The sequence below is a fragment of the Pantherophis guttatus genome, chromosome 4 (genome assembly GCF_059756535.1).
Source record: "Pantherophis guttatus breed Tessera chromosome 4, ASM5975653v1, whole genome shotgun sequence".
NCBI lineage: Eukaryota > Metazoa > Chordata > Lepidosauria > Squamata > Colubridae > Pantherophis > Pantherophis guttatus.
Window position 1 is genome coordinate 32722678 of NC_142066.1, and position 20519 is coordinate 32743196.

General features: G+C 41.3%; 1 protein-coding gene across 8 annotated transcripts in view; it reads right to left on the minus strand.

Moving 5' to 3' along the window:
• Nucleotides 1–5526: 5526 nt before the first annotated feature.
• LOC117669169 (uncharacterized) overlaps nucleotides 5527–20519 on the minus strand; it is a 46706-nt gene continuing 31713 nt past the window's right edge. For 3 of the 8 annotated variants that reach the window (XM_087891904.1, XM_087891903.1, XM_087891905.1), the window contains exons 4-7: nucleotides 19449–19514; nucleotides 17500–17556; nucleotides 13757–13801; nucleotides 5527–10015 (exon numbers count right to left, since the gene is read on the minus strand). In XM_087891904.1, the coding sequence (XP_087748030.1) occupies nucleotides 8688–10015; nucleotides 13757–13801; nucleotides 17500–17556; nucleotides 19449–19514 (1496 nt within the window). In that variant the 3' untranslated portion in view covers nucleotides 5527–8687. The remainder of the gene's footprint in view (nucleotides 10016–13756; nucleotides 13802–17499; nucleotides 17557–19448; nucleotides 19515–20519) is intronic. The other 5 variants (XM_087891907.1, XM_060692752.2, XM_060692751.2 and 2 more) reach the window with 4 other exon arrangements.

The window sequence follows — 20519 nt, forward strand, 5'->3', positions numbered from 1 at the left end:
TGCTTCTCAGGTGGTCACAAAAGGTGATCACGTGACCCTGGGACTCTGCAATCGTCATAAATATGAGTTAGTTGCCAATTTTGATCATGTGATCATGGGGTTGCTGCAACAGTCATATGAAAAACAGTCATAAGTCACTGCTTTCAGTACCATTGTATCTTTCAACAGACACTAAATGAACTGTTGTAAGTTGAGGACTATCTGTATTTGGAAGATAAAATTATTACTTGGAGTTCTCATTGTGTTTGTTAAGTCTTGGGTTGTTGTTTTTTTTTTTCATTAAAATGTGTAAGCTACAGAGAGTAACTTCTGTAATTGAGACATCAAACAAGCTAGCTAAATACTATAAATATATAAAATCAGACTCTTGGAAATGGATGCCAGCTGGGTAAGTCCTAATGAGGTACCTGAGACCCCAGATTGAGAATTCCTTCAGAGAGACTGATGGTGATATTGATGAGGTATTTAATGGGGACTTTTGATTAACCACTCTGTCATGTTGCACTGACTATAGCAGTATTTCTGAACTTCAGCAACTTTAAGATGGGTGGACTTCATGACTGGCTAGGGAACTCTGGGAGTTAAAGTCCACCCATCTTAAAAGTTGCTGAGCTTGGAAGATGCTAGTGTAAACTCACCCTTCCCTATGATCTGAATTACAGGGAATTATAGAGAGGGCAAGAAGCAGGAAGTACATAAACTAATTTAAAATAGCTTCTTGTTGATTACAAATGTGATGTGTAGACGAGAATTGCTTGTTTTGCTGATAAAAAAGATTGCTTATCTTGCCAACAGCAAATCCAGTGTTCCTAGAATAAAAATATTGTTGGGACAACAATATCACAGTCCAACAAACTAGCATTTTCTTGGGGGGGGGTGTATTATACAATGCTAGCAAGGATGGTATTTGGAAAAATGATTGGGATTAGGAAAGGGATCCATTGTAACCATTAAGTGCTTATCTGTTGCCCAAGATGTGTTTGCCTAGTTGGGCAATAAGTTAGATGAGCCAAGTCATTTTGTAGATTTCTAAGGACCTTAGGAAATAAAATACTTCATGGCTGCTTAGGCACAAATTCGTACATTGACCTGTCAACAAAAACTGCTCAGTATGGAGGCTGAACAAATTAGGATCTGATTAACAAGATCAGTTTTGATGAACTCTTGCAACTACTTGTAAACCATGATTGAAGAATTCGGTCTATAAAAATATTACTTTGCAATACATGTAGTTCAAGATGAGTCAGTAATCATCATAAGCACTTGGTTTTAGAATTTTGCATTCATTAATTTGCATTTTGTGATGTCTACACAAAACATTTATCTTGCTGAAAACATCTTTACTCTTCAGCTACATAAGTTTGTACCACATTCCTCTATATTTGGTCATGTTTCCTGGGAAAGTTAAAACAAGTATTTTCCTGAAGAAATTGCTGGAAGTTTGCTGAAGGTGTCAGATTGCATCATGTTTAGCTGTTAAATCGTCTTTCTGTAATGATTGCTACTTGGCCCTGCCCGAGCTCCTCGACGTGATAGCCATGGTGGCAGTTGATACACCCAGGCTTATGGTCATGGGTGATTTCAACTTGCCGTCCATCGGTGAAACGTCTGAGATGGCTCGGGAGTTCATGGCTTCCATGACGGCCATGGACCTGACCCAACTAGTTCATGGCCCCACCCACAGGGGAGGACACACTCTGGACTTGATTTTTGTCTCTCGCCAGTGGTTGAGTGATCTTATTATAGGGGATATAGACATGGAACCCTTGTCATGGTCAGATCACTCGCTCCTTCGCCTGGACCTTCGAACCGCTACACCCCGCCGCAGGGAGGCGGAGCCCCAGGCGCCTGATGGATCCTGATAGGTTCCAGATGGAGCTTGGGCCATTTCCTGAGGATCTAGCACATGACTCGGCTGAGGACCTGGTAGCCGCCTGGGATCGGGTGGCTGGTGGGGCCTTGGACCGAGTCGTGCCTTTGCGGCCTCTGACCTGGTGCCGATCCTGCGCAGCTCCTTGGTTTACTGAGGAGCTGAGGGAAATGAAGCGCCGGAAAAGACACCTGGAGAGCGGTTGGAGGGCCAGTCTCGCTGAATCTGATCGAACACTGGTAAGGTCGCATATTAAGACCTACCTAGTGGCGATAAAGACGGCAAAGTTTAATTACTTTTCCGCCTCTATTGCATCATCAGGGAATCGTCTGGCCGCCCTGTTTAGGGTGACCCGCTCCCTGCTCCATCCGGGAGTGCGGGAGGATCCCCTGGAAGGCAGGGCGGAGGATTTCGGACAATACCTGTATGACAAAATCGCTCAGATCCGGGGGGATTTGGACTCTGACTGGGTAGATCAGGGCAGGGTGATGAGGAATAGTCTTGAGAATGTTATCTGGGAGGAGTTTGATGCTGTGACTCCCGATGATGTGGACAGGATTTTGGGGAGACTTAGTACGGCCACATGTTTACTGGACCCGTGTCCCTCCTGGTTGGTACTGGCTTCCCGGGAGGTTACACGAGGCTGGCTCCAGGGTATTATCAACGCTTTGTTGAGTGAGGGTTACTTCCCCGCTGCCTTGAAAGAGGCGGTGGTGAGGCCTCTCCTCAAGAAGCCGTCCCTGGATCCGGCAATATTGGCCAACTATCGTCCTGTCTCCAACCTTCGCTTCATGGCGAAGGTTGTTGAGAGTGTGGTCGCGCGACAGTTTCCACAATTCCTGGAGGAAACATCTTATCTAGATCCGTTCCAGTCGGGTTTCAGGTCTGGGCACAGCACGGAAACGGCATTGGTTGCGTTGGTTGATGATCTCTGGAGGGCTCAGGACAGGGGTTGCTCCTCTGTTCTAGTCCTGTTAGACCTCTCAGTGGCTTTTGATACCATCAACCATGGTATCATGCTGCACCGGCTGGAAGAGTTGGGGGTGGGAGGCACCGTATTGCGGTGGTTCTCCTCCTTTCTCTCCGACCGGTCGCAGTTTGTGTTGGTAGGGGGGCAGAGGTCGACCTCGAGGCCTCTCGTCTGTGGAGTGCCGCAGGGATCGGTCCTCTCGCCCCTTCTGTTCAACATTTATGTGAAGCCGCTGGGCGAGATCATCCGTGGCTTCGGGGTGAGATACCATCAGTACGCTGATGACACCCAGCTGTACATCTCCACCCCAGGCCACCCCAACGATGCCCTTGAAGTGATGTCTCAGTGCCTGGAGGCTGTGCGGATCTGGATGGGGAGGAACAGGCTCAAGCTCAACCCTTCCAAGACTGAGTGGCTGTGGCTCCCGGCATCCCGATATAGTCAGTTGACTCCATCACTGACTATTGGGGGCGAGTCCTTGGCCCCCACAGAAAGGGCTCACAATCTGGGAGTCCTCCTGGATATGCAGCTGTCCTTGGAGGAACATCTGACGGCTGTAACCAGGGAGACCTTTTATCAGGTTTGCCTGATTCGCCAGTTGCGGCCCTTTCTTGATCGGGATTCCCTGTGCACAGTCACTCACGCCCTCGTCACCTCTCGCCTTGACTACTGCAATGCTCTCTACATGGGGCTCCCCTTGAGGGGCACCCGGAGGCTCCAGCTGGTCCAGAACGCAGCAGCGTGGGTAGTGATGGGAGCAGCATGGCGCTCCCATGTAACACTGCTCCTGCGCGAGCTGCACTGGCTCCCGGTGGTCTTCCGGGTGCGCTTCAAGGTGTTGGTTATCACCTTTAAAGCGCTCCATGGCATAGGGCCTAGCTATCTTCGAGACCGCCTGCTGCTACCGACGACCTCCCAGCGACCCGTGCGCTCCCACAGAGAGGGCCTCCTCAGGGTGCCATCAGCCAAACAATGTAGGCTGGTGACCCCCCAGGGGGAGAGCCTTCTCTGTGGGGGCACCTACCCTCTGGAATCAGCTGCCCCCAGAGATAAGGAGAATCCAAGACCTCAGTGCCTTCCGCCGTGCCCTTAAAACCCACTTTTTCCAGCAAGCCGGGCTGGCTTAGGAAGAAATTTTTTAAAATTTCTAAATGTTTAATTGGTTTGTGGTTTTTTAAATTTTGGGCCAAATTTATATAGATTTTAATTGTTTTTAATATTTGTATTTCATGTTTTTAATTCTGGCTGTGCACCGCCCTAAGTCCTCAGGGAGAAGGGCGGTATATAAATTGAAAAATAAAAAATAATAAATATATATATATAAACCAGCAATTAACTGAATTCTGTGCTAATTGTAGAGGCAGAGTATTCCATGCCAGACAGATTTTTGCTTTGTTTTTTGTTTGCTGAAGTTAGATTTGAAGTGGCTCAACTGTGGTTAATAATTAATAATTATTTGACTGTTAAATTGCAGTATCTGAGTAAATGTGAAAAAAAAAGATTAAAGTTTTAAGTGATGTAAAAAGTACTGGAGAAGAAAATTCCATCAAAATGCAAACTTGAAGAGAATCAGCTACAAATCCCATCCATTTGTTGTAATTCAAATATATTTTGAAGAATTTTTTTTAGACTAGCATTTTTTAGGTTAAGGATTTCTGTACGCTATCTGAGTTAGTATGATGTAATTGCTGGATCAAGAGCCTGGAGATGTTGAGTGGTAGTTTTGTCAATGACCTTGGTTCAGTCTCTCAATCTTAGGAAGAAGACAGTAGCAAATCATTTCTGAAAATAAAAACTGCAGGGATTTAATCCTTTAGCCACCAGGAACCAGGTTGCCTCAATGGACCATAACAACTCTTTGCATCCAGCCTCATTTTAATGCTATGATGGAATGTTTCATGATACACTTTCTAGCATTTTACCTGAAGTTTCCCTATATCTTACTGTTGTCAAAGTTGTTCTGTTGAAAGGAAGAGTAGGGAATAATTTAAAAAGTAATATATTAAACTACTGTATGATTGTCTAAAATTGTGAGGATGAAGCAGTTTCTTTTGAAAATCTTGAGCTCCCTCTAATGGCAGTTTTTGAATCGTATGAGGTAAATATATTAAGGTTTCTTTAACTTGGTGTCCTCCAGAAATATTAAGTTAATAGTCTCATAATTTCCACTAGGGTGACCTTTTTCTACAAATTATGGGTGTTTCAGTGCAGGACTTCAGCAAGGTACTAGTCCAAGGAATCTCTTGCATAAATAACCGTCTAAGCATCCTTAGAAACAAACAGGAATATTTAAAAAAAAGACGATTTGGAATTATAGATTACAGATCAGTTGGTATGCAAACCAGAGCTGTTTGGTAGGATTAGGATTTATTGTATTGTGCAACATCCCCTCCCCAAATGGGTTAATTCAGTAACCAGGTTAAATGCTTAATAGGTTAAATACAGTCAATGACTGCAGGAACACAGTTCAATTTCACTTAAATGCAAGAAGAGAATTTCTCTGCAAGAAAGCAAATTCTCTTTCAACAAACCAAATGAGTGCCAACAGAAAATGCAGAATTAGTGCGAAAAAGCGCAGCTTGGAGTAAATATATTCTTGACTTTTATGAACCATCATCTAGTTCGTTTCTGCAAGGCCCACAGCCTGAAGTTAGTCTGCTCTTCAGAAACCGCACACACAAGGCACTAATTGTGAAAGTTCTTTATTCTGAAGTTATTTCCAAAAGGATGCTTTTTTCAGGGATTCCATACTTTCAAAGACGGATTTAAAAAAATGTTGGTGGGGAGTTCTCCCTTATCATTACAAAGCCAATACAGAGGGGGGGGGGAAAGATCTAGAACAAAAACTGCCACAAAGTGTAGCCTTTCATCTCCAACTCTTCTGAGAGGACCTTTTTCATTTCAGTTTCAAAACTCCGCCCACATTTGATAACAGAGTCACAAAAAATATATTCTTTTTTGTTCCTATCTAGAGGCCAAATATTTTCCTTTCTTAGTTTTATGTTCAAATAGTTTTAGGGAGTAAACCACCCTGAAAGAGTGGAATATAATTCTAAGTAAATAAACATAGGATTGAACCATTTCAGAAATGCAGAGCTAGAAGGTTAAGGCAACATCTGTTTTCCAACCCACACCCTTCACCTCTCTAATCATTCCCTCCACCAAAAGGCTATGCTGGAGGTAGAAAAAAATTCTCCTGGAGAATTTTTCACTCTGGATCTCCTTCCAGACGAGGCTGTGTGGATATTGTCTTTCTTCATGACATTTTAGAAATATTGTAAGTTTTAGAGCCTTTCATCATCTCTGATAATTTTAATATTTGATGGTGAAACATCAGCTTGGTCCAGCTGTTATTTTATAGTGATTTTACTGTACTGCAATGTAGTTTATTTTTAAATTCAAGCCTTATTGCATTTAAAAAAAAAACCAAAAACCTCCACTAATAAATACTTTCAAAAATAATAATAAATAATAGTGCAGTCTTCCTACATCTGCTATCTTTCTATGTGCTGGATTACATTCCCTCCAAGAGGCTATGTTGGGAGGTACAAAAAATATTTTTTACTCATAGAATCATCACTGGATCTCCTTCCAGAGGAGGCTGTGTGGATATTGTCATTCCTCATGACATTTTAGAAATATTGTAGGTTTTAGAGCCTTTCATCATCTCTGATAATTTTAATATTAGTTGATGGTGAAACAAGCTTGGTCCAGCTTATTTTGTAGTGATTTTACTGTACTGCAATGTAGGTTTTTTTTTTTAATTCAAGCCTTACTGCATTTTAAAACTAAAAAAACAAAAACCTCCACTGATAAATACTTTCAAAAAATAATAATAGTGCAGTCTTCCTACAACTGCTATCTTTCTATGTGCTGGATTACATTCCCTCCAAGAGGCTATGTTGGGAGGTACAAAAAAAAAGTAATATTTTTTCCCATAGAACCATCACTCTGGATCTCCTTCCAGAGGAGGCTGTGTGGGTATTGTCATTCCTCATGACATTTTAGAAATATTGTAGGTTTTAGAGCCTTTCATCATCTCTGATAACTTTAATATTATTTGATGGTGAAACGAGTTTGGTCCATCTTATTTTGTAGTGATTTTACTGTACTGCAATGTAGTTTTTTGTAATTCAAGACTTACTGCATTTAAAAAAAAAAAACCTCCACTGATAAATACTTTCAAAAAATAATAATAGTGTAGTCTTCCTACAACTGCTATCTTTCTATGTGCTGGATTACATTCTCTCCAAGAGGCTACGTTGGGAGGTACCAAAATTCCCCCCCCCCTATAGAACCATCACTCGGGATCTCCTTCCAGAGGAGGCTGTGTGGATATTGTCATTCCTCATGACATTTTAGAAGTATTGTAGGTTTTAGAGCCTTTCATCATCTCTGATAATTTTAATGTTAGTTGATGGTGAAACGACAGCTTGGTCCAGCTGTTATTTTATAGTGATTTTACTGTACTGCAATGTAGTTTTTTTAAATTCAAGGCCTTATTGGATTAAAGAAAAAACACTGATAAATACTCTCAAAAAATAAGTTCAGCCTTCCTACAACTGCTATCTTTCTATGTGTTGGATTACAACTCACATCACCCCAAAAGCATGACCGTGGTGGCTAAGGTTAAAAATGCAATTCTAGACATCTGCAGAGTCCCAGATGGGGGAAAAGCTACAGCAATATAGTGAAAAATGGATGTGCTTTTTCTTTTACTTTAAAGCAGGGTTTCTCAACCTTGATCAATTTCAGATGTGTGGACTTCAACTCCCAGAATTCCCAAACCTGGGCACTGAAGTCCACATACTTGAAATTTGCCACGGTTGAGAGCTCCTGCTCTGAAGGCCCAACACTGCCTTATTTCTTTAAAAAAAAAAAAAGTAATTTGGCCCCCAAGGAAGGAAGGAAATTTCACCCCAGATTTCCCAAGAAAAGAGGAAAGGAAAAACAAAAGTGCCGTGGAGAGTGAAAGTATCTCAAAAAAAGTATCTTTGGAGAGCCTGCCATGTTGTCTTTCAAAATAGATTAGCTGATTTCTTTGCCTTGGGAGGATTGGTAGAAATGAAGAATTGCCACTGAAGTAACAGGTTGTTGGATTTCATTCCAAATCAGACTCTTGCACATAAGAGATTTTTATTATTATATTATTATTATTATTTTAAAAAGTGGGAAAGGTCAGCTTTCCCCACTGCAACAGCATAAGAGTGGGGAAAGTATTACTGATTTCTTTCTACATATGAACAGTGTAAAAGCAGAGTGCCCTGTCCTGCAAGGAACAACATGATGGCCCCAGACTTCTCTCATCAAAACCATCCCGACTTTACCCACATGTGCCACAGAAAGAAGTGAAGAAAGTGAGAAAAGCAGTTTCTGTCCAACACCCCACCAAAGCATGTGTTCCAGGGAACAAACACTGTTCTGCTTGCTAAGAGCATCAAGGGGATACCCAATCTGGTTATCAAATGTTTCTTTCCCGCTACCAAAGCTCTGCAGGAGCCAGATCTAAAATTAGGACCACGGGGCTAACGTGGCCAACAAGTTACCAGATGTGTTTCTGGGGGCAGCCCTGCTTTTCAGCCCAAAGCAACTCATGGTCAGAGGACAGTGTGGGCATCTTGTCCCAGAATCCTTTACAGCATTTACACAATTCATAGGCCCTGTTGTGCTAGCATTCTCTGCCAGGCTGTATGGAATCCTGAAATGTGTGCCTCTTGGACCCTACCTGTGATACAGAACCTGGTGAAATAATACAACCACGGGAATCCCTTCCAAATGTTGTGATCAAAGTGTCCCACTCACCCATCCCATGTTCCTTCTGAAATTACTTCCCTACCACCCAACATGTCAAATTGTGACATGGATAGGATTCTGGAGAGGATCAACAAGGCTTTCTGGGTTATGAGGGTTTATCATGTCCAGACCTCCACTGGACTCTCTCAAGTGGATCCGCTGATGGTACATCATGCTGTGTCTCCGCCTAAACCTCACTCCGCATTCACCACACTCATAGGGTCTTTCTCCTGTGTGAATTCTTAGATGCCGAGTGAGATGAGACTGTCGTCCAAAACGTTTTCCACACTCGGTACAAGGATAGGGTCTCTCACCAGTGTGAGTGATCCGATGCCGAGTCAGATGGGATTGCCGACTGAAGGTTTTCCCACACTCGGTGCAAGGATAGACCTTGGTTCCCAAGTGGGTCTTCTGGTGTCTTGCGAGACTGTAGAGATCATGGAATATTTTCCCACACTCCATGCACTGATAAGCTTGCTTCTCAGTGTGGGTTCGCTGGTGAGCCGCCAGCTCTGATGGCCATATGAACCCCTTCTCACACTCTGTGCAGAAGTAGCGTTTTTCCCCTGTGTGGATACGCTGATGTGTGGCGAGTTCCGACGGCCATCGGAATGCCTTGCCACATTCTCCGCAGAGATGGCGTTTCTCTGCCATGCCAGATCGCGGGTAGGGAGGGTGATGAGGTGGCTGGGTGTTGCTGTTCTCACAATCAGCAATGGGAGACAAACTGTTACCTGCGTGGGTCCTCTGATGGGCTGCCAGCTCCGAGGGCCACTGGAACCCTTTCCCACACTCAGGACAGAGGTAGTGCTTGTTCTTGTTGTGAGTTTTCTGATGAGTAGCGAGTTCAGAGGGCCACCGGAACCCTTTTCCACATTCAGGGCAGAGGTGAGGTTTCTTGACTGTATGAGGTTTTACCATATCACCATTGGGAGGGGCTTTCTCAACTGTAAAAATATTCTGGGTTATATTGAACTCGGAGGGCCACTGACACAAAGTGTCAGCATCCATGGTGTAGTGCGGCTGTTCAATGGCATGGATTCTCTGGTGGATGACTAGCTCCGTGGACCACCGGAATCGCTTGCCACATTCGGTGCAGATATGGCATTCCTCACTCATGTGGGTTTTCTGATGCCTGGTGAGATGTGAAGATCGACCAAACTGTTTACCACACTCAGCGCAGTGATAGGATTTGGGCCGGGTGTGGACTTTTTGATGTAGGGCCAGTTCTGACTGGCAGCGAAATCGCTTCCCGCATTCAATGCAAGGGTGGCGTTTCTCTCTTATGCGTATCCTCTTCGGAGCCAAATGCTGCACTGCTCCATTGGGTCTTTCTCCAAATCCCACCTGGGGATCTGCTCTGTTGGGAGTCTGGGCACCTGCTTTGATGTGGGAATAAAAGAAAATACAAACTGTTTATAGACATCATGTAGCTTTGCTGACTCAATAAACCATGATCAGCCAACTTATATTCATATGTGTGTGTGTGTGTGTGTGTGTGTGTGTGTGTGTGTAGATATATATATATATGCATATTCTTTCTAGCCAGGTTTTATCTACGTAAGCTAAGTTGTTCTACAGCCCTGGTTTACGTAGGTAAAACCTGGCTAGAAAGAATATGCACATAAAAGCCTACGAAAAAGAAAAAGATATATATGTGTGTGTATGTGTGTGTGTGTGTGTGTGTGTGTGTGTTTTCCTTTTCTTTCGTAGGCCTCCATGTGTTTCTCTTTAGCCAGGTTCTTTCTACGTAAACCAAGATTTTTATGCAGCCCTAGTTCAGTGAAATCACAATCCACTAGTTTCTAGGCTTTTTTCAGGCAGTCAGCAAGCACCCTGCTGCCTGATTGTGATTTCGCTGAACTAGGGCTGCATAAAAATCTTGGTTTACGTAGGAAGAACCTGGCTAAAGAGAAATATACATGGAGGCCTACGAAAGGAAAGGAAAACAAACCTTTACTGGGAGGTTACATAGGATGAGGGTGTGGTTAACTGATGAGAACTAATATGTCTGAAATAGATCTATCTTAGTCTCTTTAGTCTCCCAATCGGCAGCAGGGTGCTTTCTGGCTGCCTGAAAAAAGCCTAGAAACTAGTGGATTGTGATTTCACTGAACTAGGGCTGCATAAAAATCTTGGTTTACGTAGGAAGAACCTGGCTAAAGAGAAATACACATGGAGGCCTACGAAAGGAAAGGTAAACAAATACTTTACAGGGAGGATACATGGGATGAGGGTGTGGCTAACTGATGAGGACTAATAAGTCCGAAATAGATCTATCTTAGTCTCCTTAGTCTCCCAATGGGCAGCAGGGTGCTTGCTGGCTGCCTGAAAAAAGCCTAGAAACTAGTGGATTGTGATTTCACTGAACTAGGGCTGCATAAAAATCTTGGTTTACGTAGGGAAAACCTGGCTAGAGGAAAAACACACATAAACCCTATGAAGAAGTAAGAAAATAGATACTATACCTTTACAGGGAGGATACATAAGATGTGGGTGTGGCCTACTGATGAAAGCAAACGAGCTAGAAATGGATCTATATAGGTCTCCAACCTAGCAGGAAGAGCATGCTAGCTGTTAGAAAAGAAAAAAGCCCAGAATCGAGTGGATGTGATTCTACTGAGCTGGGGCTGCAGAAAAACCTTGGTTATGTAGAGAAAACCTGGCTAGAGGAAAAAAACACACACACACACACACACACACACACACACACACACACATTTGTTTTTGTAGATTTTCACGGGTAGATGTATGCAAGTTTTAGTGTATTTGGATCTTTTCCCGTGTAAGATTGAGAGTATCTTGGCGACGTTTCGACGAGGTCCCACTCGTCATCTTCAGGCTGGTGTCTTCGGCTTCGAAGATGACGAGTGGGACTTCATAGAAACGTCGCCAAGATACTCTCAAGATACTCCCAAGATAATCTTACACAGGAAAAGACCCGAATACACCAAAACTTTCTTGGTTTTGAGACACCACATACTCCAATAAGCACTTCCATGGAAGAGCCTTTTCTTTTTATTTTACACAGCAGATAATGTCCCTGCTAAAGTGGTCTCCTCTCTCAGATTTTCTTAGCTAGCCCTTCTCAACCTAAATCTATCCAGATGTTTTGAGACTTCATTTTCTATAGGAGAGGATTTATTGCAGCACCTGGCTCCTCTGCTCTAGCTGTGAAAGCTAAAGAGGAGTGAAGCTTGGTTAGTATTTTAGATAGGAACTGTAAACTAGATTAAGCAATCAAAGGTCATCACAGAAGAATGCAATGATGGGCCATTTATCCATTAAATCGCCACGAGTCAAGCTCTGCTTGAAGACTTCACCTTATTTCTTTTGGGCCATATTGTCAGAAACTCTAGTTGTAATCCCATAATATTTGGGATAACAGAGAGATCTGGTAGTGCCATGGTTAAAGTACAGTATTGTGGGCAAACTCTGTCTACAGTCTGGAGCTTGATCCTGATGGGGCTCAAGGTTGATTTAGCCTTCCATCATTCCAACATCGGTAAAATGAGGACCCAGATAGTTGGAGGCAATGTGCAAATAATGCTGACATTGTAAATCACCCAGATACTGTTATAAAGCACTATGGGTTGGTATATAAGTCTAAATGTTTTTGTTATTGCTATATTTAGGTCTCCATTTACATTATTCATTGTAATAACATACCTTACATATGATAATAACATGTAAACAGAAAGGTACAATCTGAAGTTTTATCCAAAGCAGGGACAATAGCATCTACAGCAAATGTGACTGATACCCAAACATGCAACATCTGGTATCATCACACAAATGACCCAAGTAAATATTTGGGTTAAGACATCTGATATAAATTCATAAGTCAGGACATTTGTGTGATGAAGTTTATCTCACACAAATTATTAGTTATTTCCTTGCAGATGCTACAAGCAAAGAACTAGTGGCTTTTTAGCTGTGGTTGGGATTCTAACTCCCATCTTCCCAGATCAAAGGTCAGGAATGATAAGAATTGTATAGGTAGTCCTCGATTTACAATCACAATTGAGCTCCAAATTTCTGTTGTTAAGTGAGAAGTTTAGTGACTTTCCCATTTTACGACATTTCTTACCACAGCTGTTAAGTGAATTACTGCAGTTGTTAAGTTAGTAACCCAGTTGTTAAGTGAATTTGGCTTCCCCATTGACTTTGCTTGCCAGAAGATTGCAAAAGGGGATCACATGACCCCGGGAACACTGCAGCCATCATAAATATCTACTAATTGCCAAATATCTGAATTCTGATCATGTGACTGTGAGGATGTTGCAAAGGTCACAACTGCGAGAAATGGTCATAAGTCACTTTTTTCACTGCCGTTCTAACATTGAACAGTCACTAAATGAACTGCTGTAACTCGAGGACTACCTGTAGTTGATAATCAAAAAGACAAGCAGTTCCCCCAAATGATTTAATTTTCAGTCTGAATAATTTTTATTAAAAAGTGATTCCTCTGTTCCTTATAAAGACAGCCAAATTTTGCTAGCTTCAAACACTATAATTTTCCTCTGTCCCATGTACTTATTCCAGAGTAAAACATCACTGAATTAAAAAAAAAACTTGTTGCTTAGTCTGCATTAACTAATAATCCATATAATTGACAATTAGCATTTATTATTAAGTTGACTAAAACAACATAGGCCTTTTAATTGGCGAAATAGCCTCTTTGCTACATTTAAGGCATTTTCCCCAAAGTACAAGCCAGTGTTACAATTCAACCAGGCAGCATAAATAACAGTACATCTGGTTTCTATCTTTCAATTATGCTCATATTGTTATTATTGTTGTTGTTACTATTATTAAAGCATATATTTCTAGCTCCTATCATTATGATGATAATATGATTAAGCAATGCTGGAAAAATTGTAGAAACTAGACATAGATGGCTGTAGGGGTCTGCAGTTTGCATTTGTGCAGGGATTTTCCTATCTTGGATGGTAAACCTCAGATAAAGAAGGTTATTTGCACGTAGGCATTAAGACCCTAACTCTGTAAATAAGAGGAACAGCAGGAGAGGAAATGGGATATATGTGTATTAGACTTTAATTAAAGTCTAACATTATAAGTCTTAAGCAAAGCAGTAATGGTTAACCAAAGACTCTAGTTACCTGGAAGATTCTGTAGCCAATGAGATGCTGCCAAGTACTCTGTAACTTGAAAGTAACAAACTATATAATGTCACTATGTAAGACAATAAAATCACCACATACATCCTCAACCTTTGTTTGTGTGTGGTCATTCTACAAGTGGCGCCTGAACAGGGACCCTTACTTCGTCCAGCAAGGACTTTGGTGCACCAGACAGCCTTTGTGGCTTCTTCAACCATTTAAAGGTTTCTGTAAGTAATGGGGGCCTCGCTTTCTGAGGGACAAAGAAAGCATGCTGAAGAATTAAGCTATTTACTTAAGAAAAATCACATTGATGTGCCACAAAGCAGTCTCTTAAGGCTGGTCCAAGAGATTGCAAATAAGTGTTTATGGTACTCAGAAAAGGGATCTTTAAGATTATCTGATTGGGAAAAAATTGGGAAAGTTTTGCATGCTGAACCAAGAGCTAAGGTAGAGATTTTGCAGGTATGGCATTTATGTAGATATGCAGTGGAAAAATTTGGAAATACTGAACTGTCTCTTTTAACTCCTTCACCTCCAAGTTATTCCAATGCTGTTGTCTGTCCTCCTTCCTCTCCAGAATATGTGATTCTGCCTCCTTCAGCTCCTACTGACACAGGTCAGATTGCTAAACCTTTTAACTCTGTTGTTCAGTCTTTTCAGAAGATGGTGAAATCCTGTAAACAGGATTCCTTCATGCCTGGGGAAGAAATTGCTGAATTATTGTTGTCTGTATGTCCTGTACAATATCATCAGGGCCAGGGCCAATTGGCAGGACAGCAGATTGCAGAATGGGAAGGACTGCCTTATCAAATTTTAAGAGAACTAAAAAAAGCTATTACTGATTATGGTATTAGTGGTAATTTTACTAGAGGCTTGGTGAAAGGAATAAAAAATGGATATAATATGATTCCTGAAGATTGGAAGCAAGTTTTCCGAATGATGTTGACTTCAATGCAATATGTTGTTTGGGAAAGTGAATTTATGAGACATGCCCAAGCTACTGCTCTGGGAGGTGGGGGAGCATACACGGTGGAACAACTCTTTGGCTCAAGTCAATTTGCTTCAATTCCTGCCCAAACGGTGCTTCCTCCAGCTACCTTCTCATAAAAAGGGGTGCTTTGTAGTCCCTGGTGTTATTGATTCTGATTACACTGGAACTCTTTATTCAGGCTTGGGTGAATCTTCCTAAAACTCTTTCTGATCAATCGTCTATTGCTCAATCCTCTCTGTTACTTCCTTTCTTAACTCTCTATTTGAATAAGCAACCTTTTCAAGGGTTACTTGATACTGAAGCTTGGTAAAGCATACAAGAGATTCAATTCTCCACAGCAGCTGGTAAGTCCTTTGCCCTGCAACCTTATATTTTGTTATTCATACTAATATTTGGGGTCGGGACCTCCTTTCTTTTTTAAATACAAAATTGATTTTGGATGATGGCTCTTCTCCTTAAGTGGCTCTCTACAGTCCCCATGTGGTATTTTTAATAATAGCATGCCAACCAAACGATATCATTGGCGTGTTTTACCACAGGGCATGCTTAATTCTCCTACTTTGTCCAGTATTTTGTGGACAATGTACTGCTGCCATTTCGTGAGAAATTTCCATCTTATTTGGTTTATCATTACATGGATGATATCTTAATAGCTGCTCCTCAGTTTGATTCTATAGCCCTTCTGCAAGAATTAAAAACTATTGTTGCACAGAAGGGGTTGTTTATTGCAAATGATAAAATTCAGAAAACTGAACCTTACTTATACTTGGGTCATAGGTTACTGAAAGCTTCTTCCATTCCAGTATTGCCTGACTTAAAGGTACAAAAGTCTTATACTTTAGTTCAATGGCAAAAGTTGGTAGGCATTATTAACTGGGCTAGGCCTTTCTTCTGCATAACAACTGGTGATATGTTACCTCTATTCCAACCTTTAAAAGGAGCACAATCCCCTAGTGATACAGTTCATTTGCTGAATGATCAAAAAAGGTGCTTACAGCTCATCTTGGACAAAGTTAAGCAACAATATGTTGACGGAATTGAGTCAATAGAAGCAGGACTGTGTTTAGCTATTCTTCCTACTTCTCCATTGCCTACTGGGTGTTTATATACCATTAAGAGCACATTAAAAATAGCTATTCATGAGTGGTTAAATGTATCTGTTACTCCACCTAGAAACATTATCCTTACCAGTCTGCCTTAGAATTGATTATAAAAGGCCAAAAGCGTGCTTTGCAACTGATTGGACAGGATTTGATAGGCATTGCCTTCACACATACAAAGATTGAGCATGATCATCTTATGATGATATCTGAAAGTTATCAGACTGCCTTCTCCAATTATCTTGGAGAAGTTTTATATTCATTACCAAAAGATCCTAGAATTGTGGTTACTACTACTCTAAACCCTTTTTCTACTATTTTTGTCCATACTCCTTTTATTGATGCTCTGACAATTTTTACAGATGGTTCACCAAAAAGAGGGGTGGTGGTCTGGCATGCTGACTCTCAATGGCATTCAAAATTCACATCAATTCAAACTTCCGCCCAGCGGGCTGAACTTGCAGCTCTTATATTAGCTTTACAACTTTTCCCTATGCAATGAATTAATCTTGTGGTTGATACACAATATGTCTATTTAGTTATACAATCTTTGCCATTTTCTTATTGTGCATTGTCATTAGATATAAATTTGCTAGCCTTGTTTTTGTCTCTTAAGCATCATTTGGAGAATCGACAACATCCCTTATATGTGGAGCATATACGCAGTCATACTCCTTTTAACAATGCCCTAACTGAAGGTAATCGCATTACAGATGAATCCCTTAAGGAAATTGCTTCTTTATTTTCTGATCCAGTGACTAGTTATTCATATTTTTACAAAAATGCAAAATCTTTGGCAAAACAGTTTCATATTCCTTTGGCGCAGGCTTGGGACATTATACGAACATGTCTCTCCTGCCAACAGTCAGCTATTCCGTTCCCCAGTGGGGTCAACCTTAGGGGTACCTCTGCCAATTTACTTGGAATTATTTAACTCTTGTAGATTCTTTTTCAGATGTTCCTGTTAATGTTCATTTTCATGCAATAGAACCACTGATAAGACTGCTAGTAAAGTATCATCTTGCTCCTAATCCTGAGTAATGACCTTCACCAATCACCTGGAGACAAGTGAAGGCCACAACATACCAAGCTCAACAGCAATTGGCTCAAGCTGACCTACCTCAAACTCCTGAAAATCTAGTTGCTTCTGTTTTTGCTATTACAGCTAATTCTGTCACAATTCTTTTTTGTATTCTCGTCTTCTCTTAGTTCTGTTACTGCTTTGAATAACACTCAACCTATACAACTTAATCCTAAACTTAATTCTATTCATTGGCGTTATCTTCATACTAATCAATATACTAGAGGCTTATGTTTTTGCTGTTATGCTCACCGTACTTGGCTTAAGAATTGGAATGATTACCCTAAGGCTCGACATAGTTTATCTAAAGTAGGGAATTATAGTTATTGTACTGATTATTATTGGCTCTGGGGTACCTTTAATTCTTCTTTGTATGGACCTAATATTGTGCCTGAAATGTATCCTGATAATTTTCCTATTTTTAACGCTTCTGATATGACTGATACTGGATCCATTTGTGCTGGCTGGCAAATAAAGGACGCTAATATGTGGTTCTTTTTTGACAAATATGCAACCAACATACACCCTCAGAATTACCAGTGTGCTGCTATTGGCTACTTTTCCCTACCTGTACAAATTGGCATTTCTTCATCTTCTTCACGACAACGACGTTCTCCATTAGGTCCTACATGTAATGATGAAGTTATCATTGATACACAACTGTCCTCTCTAAATACCTTTGGTCGTGCTGTGGCTGGAGCTATTACTGAGGTGATCACCTTAGGGGCTTACCCTGGAATAATGGCTCAGAAAATAGACATTCTATCCTGGGTTTAACATGTCGCCTGGAGAAATCAATTAATGCCACTGCTGCTATTGTTCGTGAATTCCAACATGAAATTGAGGACCTGAATCAGGATGTGCTCCAGCAACGTTCTGCTATTGATTATTTGTTAGCACGACAAGGAAATTTTTGTAAACTTGTTGACCGTCATGGATGTGCTGTTCATTTTCACTCTTTGAACAGAACCATTGAAGATGAACTTGCTAAACTCCAATCATATTTTCAGAATAATGTTCATGCTTAAGCAATTGTTTTTTTATGCTGTGATTATTATTGTCATGTTAGTTGCTTGCTGTTGTTTCATTCAGTGTATTCCCTCATTAATTACTATGTTTCGTCCTACTCCTCTCTCTCTGCCTCCTCATCAAATGCGATATATACAAAAATCTTTGTCCCCTCAAAATTAAATAAAAAGAGAGGATATGTAGGGGTTTGCAGTTTGTATATGTGCAGGGATTTTCCTATCTTGGATGGCAAATCTCAGATAAGGAAGGTTATTTGCACGTAGGCATTAAGACCCTACCTCTGTAAATAAGAGGAACAGCAGGAGAGGAAATGGGATGTATGTGTATTAGACTTTAATTAAAGTCTAACATTATAAGTGCTTAAGCAAAGCAGTAATGGTTAACCAAAGACTCTAGTTACCTGGAAGATTCTGTAGCCAATGAGATGCTGCCAAGTACGCTGTAACTTGAAAGTAACAAACTATATAATGTCACTATGTAATTCAATAAAATCACCACATACATCCTCAACCTTTGTTTGTGTGTGGTCACTCTACAGATGGCTGGAATAGATTTCCAACAGTTGGAATTACAGCTAGACCTCGACCACAATTGAGCCCAAAACTTCTGTTACTAAGCGAGACATTTGTTAAATGAATTTTATCCCATTTTACGACCTTTCTTGCCACAGTTAAGTGAATTGCTGTAGCTGCTAAGTTAGTGACCCAGTTGTTAAGTGAACCTAGCTTCTCCATTGATTTTGCTTGTCAGAGGGTTGCAAAAGGGAATCACATGACACTGAGACCCTGCAATCGTCATAGATGAGTCAGTTGCTAAGCGTCTGAATCTGGATCACAGGACCATGGGGATACTACAATGATTGTAAGTATAAAAAAGGGACATCACTTTTTTTCAGGGCCTTGTAACTTTGAATGGTCTCTAAATGAACTACTGTAAGCCGAGGACTACCTGTGCATCATCAACTCCCTGGCTGAAATTTTGTCAGCTACTCCCCCACAAGACTGTCTTGTTAAATGGAAGAATTGAAAGCTTCTTGTTTTCACCATTATCATGCCAAAGAAGCCCATGATTGCTAATCCATTAAAAAGAAAGAATACTCTACTTGTCTGGTACACAATTATCAAAATAAGATTATTCAGATGCAGAAGAAAATCTGAATTCATCTGCTTCATCGGTAAGTACTAAATGAGCTTGAGGGCCATTAAGGACAGCAGTCTTTAGGCAATTAGCAAAAACCAATGCCTTTTACTAATGAGAGACAGTGTTTTGGAGTTCAGAAAACCGTAAAGACTTTTCATTGCTATAGCCAAGGTGGCCAGCCTTTTGATAGCTGAAGCCTGCCCTCAGAATGGGGTTGGAGGAGGGAGATAAGATCACAGCAATTCAAAATAAGTTGGGTCAGGAGCCCTTATTCTGAAGTAGAAAGCCTCATCCTCCTTGCAGGATTTCTTCCTACATGCTGCTGTAGAAGGAAAGGTCTCGACTCACCTGAACCTCCTCCTCCTCTTGCTTCATCTGCAGAAGAATCCCAAGTGGCTTCTGTGTCAGAAGAATCTATGCAAGAAAGGGAAAAATCCAACTCTAAAGCTTACTTGAAAACATGTCTCAGGATTTGTAAAGAATACTCACCAACACAAGACACTTTTTTAGATCTTTTAGGAGGAAAGCTGGCAAATCAAATCTTTATTATGGTCTAAGATCAGCATATTGGAAAGCTGGCAGGTTTCTGCCTGATAGCACTGGTTAGCCATTGTATTTTTCAGACTCTGATGGGATTGTGGAATCCAATGCCAAGGGCACCATAGGAATAGATTGCATTATCCAGGGAAAATGAACATACATTGTTCCAAATTCACTTCACTGGAGTTCCATGAAAAAAAACAAGGTGTCTATGTGGTTTAATTGTAGCCCAGTTGAAAAAGAAAATTGCACCCCAAAGCAAAAAAATATTGGGAACAGATAAGGGGATGGCTGTAGGAGATAACAGGAGAACAAATTGAATTTAAAGCTGAACTATTTTTATTAGGAATGATTAACCAAAAGATCAAGAAGTAACTCCAATGCATTATTATACACATAGTAACAGCAGCGAGAATTGTCTATGCCCAATGCTGGAAACTAGAAAATATACCAGCCAAGGAGATGATTATATACAAGATACTAGAATGTGCTGAGATGTATAGGCTCACGTTAGAAATGAAAGGCAAGGAAGAAGCAGAATTTTATGAGGTGTGGGATAAGTGGTATAACTAGTTAGAATAGAGAAACAAGAATGTAGGACTTCCAGTTGGCGTCGCGGGGATCCAGACGGTGGAATAGCGGGGCTCTTAGGAGCCCCGCAAAAACCCCATCAGTTATGCCACCACTGGCAAGTTTACGGACCTACCCTGTCCTGGGGGAAAGAGAGGGACCCCTCGGTTGGCCAAGAGGAACAGGCAGGTTCCTCGGGGCCGGAGGATTACCCTCTGTTTTGGCGGCGGCTCAGCAGCAGCCCTGGTGGCTGCCTCGAGGCTGTGGCAATCAGGAAAAGTGATGTGCAGGAGGAAGAAGTGAAGAAAT